Source organism: Anneissia japonica, unplaced genomic scaffold (genome assembly GCF_011630105.1).
Source record: "Anneissia japonica isolate Jap-2015-1 unplaced genomic scaffold, ASM1163010v1 scaffold2652_len1590060_cov184, whole genome shotgun sequence".
Classification (NCBI taxonomy): domain Eukaryota; kingdom Metazoa; phylum Echinodermata; class Crinoidea; order Comatulida; family Comatulidae; genus Anneissia; species Anneissia japonica.
This window is the reverse complement of record NW_022699919.1, coordinates 1,124,507-1,130,708: the sequence shown is the minus strand read 5'-3', so window position 1 is coordinate 1,130,708 and position 6,202 is coordinate 1,124,507. Positions and strand designations below refer to the sequence as shown.

At 36.2% G+C, this 6,202-nt stretch overlaps 1 protein-coding gene across 3 annotated transcripts in view; it reads left to right on the top strand.

Moving 5' to 3' along the window:
- The window catches only part of LOC117103207 (NLR family CARD domain-containing protein 4-like), a 32,583-nt gene that overhangs the window by 20,346 nt on the left and 6,035 nt on the right, over positions 1-6,202 (top strand). For 2 of the 3 annotated variants that reach the window (XM_033243744.1, XM_033243746.1), the window contains 3 exons: positions 661-796; positions 1,046-1,144; positions 1,719-1,811. In XM_033243744.1, coding sequence (XP_033099635.1) covers positions 715-796; positions 1,046-1,144; positions 1,719-1,811 — 274 coding nt within the window. In that variant the 5' untranslated portion in view covers positions 661-714. The remainder of the gene's footprint in view (positions 1-660; positions 797-1,045; positions 1,145-1,718; positions 1,812-6,202) is intronic. The other variant, XM_033243747.1, reaches the window with a different exon arrangement.

The window sequence follows — 6,202 nt, the reverse complement described above, 5'->3', positions numbered from 1 at the left end:
ATATATATATATATAAACACTCAGACCTATTGTTATTACAACCATAACTACGCAGCATACCACCATACAGAACAAAACCATACCGACGTGCTTTTGTATAAGCTAAGCGTTGACCCGGAGTACTCTATAGAGGCCTACTCCATGAATACCGTAAATAAGTTCGATTTTGACATTGTGCAAATGTTTAAAAAGTTTAGTCATAATAATTATCAAATAATTATATAAGCAACCTGTCTTTTATATGCAAATTAGCAATATATAATTATTTCAATTTATATTTTAATTCATATAATTATTTATCTTTGACGATGTTTTATAAACGTGAATTTTCTTTTTAGACAAGTAAAATGTCTAATCTTCTTTAAATACCTTATCATTATGCAATATTTGTAGTGACTTTATAATAATAATAATAATAATAATAATAATAATAAATATCAAAATGTTTAAAGTATCTAAAATTTAGGCCTACAAATAATAGAATATTGGAAATTAACCGATTCAAATACACTATTATTAGTTGGGCATATATAAAATTATATTTGCCAATATATATATATATATATTCCAGTGAGCGTTGGCTACTACGTAAATAGCATTGAAAAGAAACAATAGAAATTTACGGTAATGGCGATTGTTGTATTCCTTGTTTCCACGTAGACTCTTTATAAGATGTCTATCAAATTGAATTAAGGTCATTTGAGTACCTGGAGCATGACTGACAAATTGTGTGATATGAATAGAACTGCGGCGATGGAGGACCAAACGACATATTGTAAGAAACCAGGCAAAGAAGGTATGTAAGTGTTACATACAAAGTTCCCGCCAGTTACTTTACAAAGTTTGATTAGTTAAAAAAAAGAAAAAAAAAAGAACGTTCGAGTATGTTATTACTGTCAATTATCATTAAGTGTCCTCTTATTTCTTTTAGAGTTTTAAAAATCATATCAACTCACCAATAAGGTTTAACTGCAATAATTATAAATTATTATACAAAACAATAGGATTTCCTTCTGCTTCTTAATTACGTTTTATTATTTTATAGATCCACAACCAGTGAGGTCTGAAACAGGAGTATCGGTAAACATGGCAGAGAGTGAAGTTGGTAACTTAAATGTCAGCGCTGTTGTTCACAGCAAAAATGGTAGCATAGATTGTTTTTAATTTAGAATTGAAATTACAAACGAAAAAATAAGAAGAAAAAACAGACATTATCCTTAGGTCTACGATTCAATTTAAAAATAACAAAGAAACACTACACATTGCAATTTATTTCTCTGCGCTCCTGTGTTGCTGTGTCGAGCTAAGCCCTATGGTACTGGTGGAAAAAACCGACCTCCTGAGAACTCCAAAAGTAGGATGGTAGGAGTATAACATGAGGGGTAGACATAAGGTAAATGATAGGAAACGGGTCGACCACCACAGTTTAAGACGCGTAGCGTCTGCCATGTTGCTGCTGCAACTAATATCACGGAAGATGACACTATACTTAAACCAATTCATTTTGGCATTCTTATTCTTTACGACTACATACATTCTGTAATGCTGCATCAATAATTCAGGTTGAATTTATTCAATTTTTTAGTTTCATTTAATTTGTATTATTTGCAACTCTTGCATCATTGATATTTTTAATATTATGCCCTTACATTATCGTAACTTAATCATAATAATAAAATTACAATACATTATAAATAAATTGCTTTATACTTTCTTAGATCCACAGTCAGAGACAACAGGAGCTAAATTTCACATGGATAGTGGTGCTTCGATCAACCAACTTAATATGACAATTTACCAGCACACATATGGTAATTTCTGTATTGTCGTTTTATCAATGCGAAACAGGGGTGGCGCCAGGATTTGCCCCACGTGGGGTGGGCCGAATTCCCCGACGAAAAAAAGGTGGGCGTGGTCGAGCGTCGCTCAAAACCGCTCAAATGGGTTCCGGGGGCGAAGCCCCGAAAAATATGACAATTGTGTTTTTTCTCCCCGACACGCGAGGGGGGGGGGGGAGCTCTCCCTGACTGGAGGGCCTGACCTCCCTCTTTCCAGCTGGCACCACCCCTGATGCGAAAGGAAATCCAATAAATAGATTAAAAAAACCCACAGGTAATAACTTAAATATATAAATTTACAGGATAGGAACTAAAAATAGGACACACGTACCACACACGATCGAAACGAACTGAGGATGAAGATTGGCGTGGTCGAGCGTCGCTCAAAACCGCTCAAATGGGTTCCGGGGGCGAAGCCCCGAAAAATATGACAATTGTGTTTTTTCTCCCCGACACGCGAGGGGGGGGGGGGGGAGCTCTCCCTGACTGGAGGGCCTGACCTCCCTCTTTCCAGCTGGCACCACCCCTGATGCGAAAGGAAATCCAATAAATAGATTAAAAAAACCCACAGGTAATAACTTAAATATATAAATTTACAGAATAGGAACAGGATAGGAACTAAAAATAGGACACACGTACCACACACGATCGAAACGAACTGAGGATGAAGATTATGATCTTGTTGGTACAAATAACCTTCCTATTACCTATTAGTACGTTTTTGTTTTATGTTGTGCCTAACACTGGCAAATGTTACTCGAATTACAATGAAAACCGAGTAATATTGGATATTAATCGTGTGTTTTATATGGACACTCGGCTAAGCCAGAATCCGCTGTTTTTTTTCTCACGCGACACCGACACGGGCGATCGCGACACGGGAGATCTCTCACGCGACACGGGCGATCTACAAAGCCAGGGGCGTCTCATTGGACTTAAACATGAGTCGTGCAAATGTAGGTTGAACTTGACTATATATTTTAATTTTGACGCAGTATATCTTATATGTAGGAATTACTATGACGTGGATTTATTTCCGAAATGTATTTATTATCTATCTAAAGTATTTTACAATATACATGTTTATAATGGAACATCGGTCAAACTACGAGTTATTGCACCTGTTTGCATTGTTATGCACATTCAACAACGTCGACTGGTCGTAATCAATCAAGCTGGTAGGCCGAAGCGATACAGCGCACCGTATTTACGGTACGCAAACTCCAACTCAATCGCTCAGATTAGCTTGTCGGGTGATGTCCACCCTAATCCAGGCCCTGAAAATGACGATATTAATCAAAATAACAAACGTTTTGAGGCGATTAAAAAATGCAAAGGATTGAAAGTTGCTCACATAAACATCAACAGCCTTTCTGATAAAATTGATCAGCTCCGCCTCCTGATCCATAATACTCCGGTCCACATACTCACCGTGTCCAAGTCGAAACTATCACCGGTTATCCCCGATATAGAAGTTAATATTTCTGGATACACACTTCTAAGGAAGGACAGGAATAGACACGGTGGAGGTGTGGCCATGTACATTGCCAATAACGTCATTTACAGTGAAATACCCATCAGTGATGAATTTAATGATGTACTCGAATCACTGATGATTGAAATCAATGTGACAACTTTTCCTGTTCGTATAACAACTGTGTACAGACCTCCAAATACACCTGCAATTTTTTTTGAAAATTTTGAAAACTTTTAAAATACTTACTGTGTTGCAAGAGACTTAATAATTTTGGGTGATTTTAATATTGATTTTTTGAAATCCCACTCAAATCGCAACAATCTGCAGGATAAAATGGATCTCTTTCGTCTTACTCAAATAGTGCCTTCTCCAACTCGCACCACTGACGACGGTCAATCTTTGAATAATCTGATCCTGACAACAAATACTCGCCTGCACCAAAACACTTTTGTAATTCAATCTTTTCTTAGCGATCATGATTTTATTTTTACCTCACTGAAACTTAAACCATATAAAAATGAACATGACCAAAGAACATTTCGTAACTTTCGCAATTTTAATGAAGAACAATTTCTACAAGATGTAGATAAACTACCTTGGTCAACTATCACACAGATAAGCGATGTTGACATTTGCCTGAAAATTCTACATAATTTCATGAAAATTGTCATAGACAAACATGCACCACTAACCACCAAGCGTTTTAAGAGGAAACTTCCAGAATGGCTCAAGGATAGGGATGACATTCTCTCACTTATGCACAGACGAGATAGACTTAAGGTTCGTGCCAAATCGACAGGTCGTGATGAACTATGACTTGAAGCACGAAACTGTAAATATCTTGTTACTAAGCTCTGCAACAAAGCGAAAAAAAGGTTATTACAGAAGACATATAATTGATTCTGCCAATGATAGTAAACAAATGTGGCGCGGTCTTAATAATCTTATTTCTTCTAATATAAATGTTTTACCTTCATCAATTACAGTCAACGATAGTACGTTAACTAATGAACAGGAAATAAGTAATGCTTTTAATGATTTTTTTTTGTAAACATTCCTTTTAAATTAGACTGTGCACTTGATTTGAATAACATTGATCCTTGTTCTTATATTGACCTACCTTTATCTTTCTTTTCCTTTCATGAGGCTGCAAGCGAGTTTGTTCTTGATCAGCTACTGGGCATGGACTCTGGAACGTCGATTGACATTAACTGCCATCCTATCAAACTATTGAAGCTGGCGGCCCCTGCTATCGCACCTTATTTGACACACATATGTAACTTGTCTTTAATAAATGGATGTTTCCCCGCCGATTTGAAAGTTGCCAAAGTGGTACCAATCCACAAGGGAGGTCTAAAAGTGACGTGAACAACTATCGTCCAATATCTGTGCTCCCGATCCTTTCTAAAATTTTCGAAAGGGCTGTCCATACCCAACTTTATAACTATTTTACTACTAATAAGTTATTGTCCCCTAACCAATCCGGATTCCGGAAAACTTATTCTACTATTACTGCGCTCACAAATACCTATAATAACTGGCTGGACGGCATGAATGGTGGACGTCTTACTGGGGCGGTTTTTATAGATCTACGTAAGGCGTTTGACACTGTCAACCATAAAGTCCTTCTTGATAAATTGTCCCGGTATGGTGTACTCCCTTCTGCCAACATTTAGTTTTCCTCTTATCTTCATAACCGCACACAAACTGTCAAATTCAAGAGCACCTATTCTGATTTCCGCACTGTTAAGTATGGTATTCCTCAAGGGTCCATTCTGGACCCACTTTTATTTACTATTTTTATTAACGACTTGCCCCTTGCTACTAAACACAGCACTATTGACCTCTATGCTGATGACACCTCACTTTATTATTCTCACTCTAACATTGATATTATTAACAACAGGTTATCTGAAGACATAGACATTATCCATACCTGGCTTATTTCCAATAGACTAACTCTTAACATTGACAAAACTGAAGTGATGTTAATTGGCACACCTCAGCGGCTAAAAAATAAAGAAATTGACGTATCTTTTGGTGGCAAACGGATTAAAAAAGTCACAATGCACAAGCACCTTGGTGTTTATATTGACAATAGCTTGACTGGCATTCACATGTCAGCAAACTTTGCTCCAAACTTGCACATAAAATTCACATTTTAGCCAGAATAAGAAAATTTATTGACTCTCGCACAGCACCCTTATTCTATGATACACTAATTCTCCCACATATTGACTACGGTGCCCTCTTGTGGGGTACAAACAGCTTGCATAACACCGACAAAATTCAGAAATTGCAAAATCGGGCCATGAGAATCATAATTAAAGCACCTCCACGCACTTCAACTAACACACTTCTATCCACACTCAACTTAATGTGTGTATCGCAAAGGGTGCGATACCAGGTCGGCTGCCTTACCTTTAAAGTTATCAACAACTTTGCTCCTAGTTACCTTGTGGAGAAAATTTCTAGAGTCCCTGACCGAGCTATAAGAACGCGAGCTTCAACCAGAGGTGACTTAGCTTGTCCCAAAGTCAATTTGGAATGTTTTAAACGTGCTTTTAGTTATCTTTGTCCTAATTTTTATAATAATTTACCAATTGAGCTCCGGGACTGCAAAATAGAAAATACATTTAAACTTAAGTTAAAACGAGATATGTTAAACTCTTAGCCGTTGTTTATTGCATTTTTATTGAGCTATTCTTATTATTACATTGTTTGATTGTTATTCTATATTATACTATATTATATTACATTATATTATATTAGGCATAAATTAAACTTCAATTTTGAATTGAATGTAAGTCAATTTAATACTTTTAAGACTTGTTATGAGGATTGTATGTTATTATTATTATTATTATTATTATTATTATTATTATTA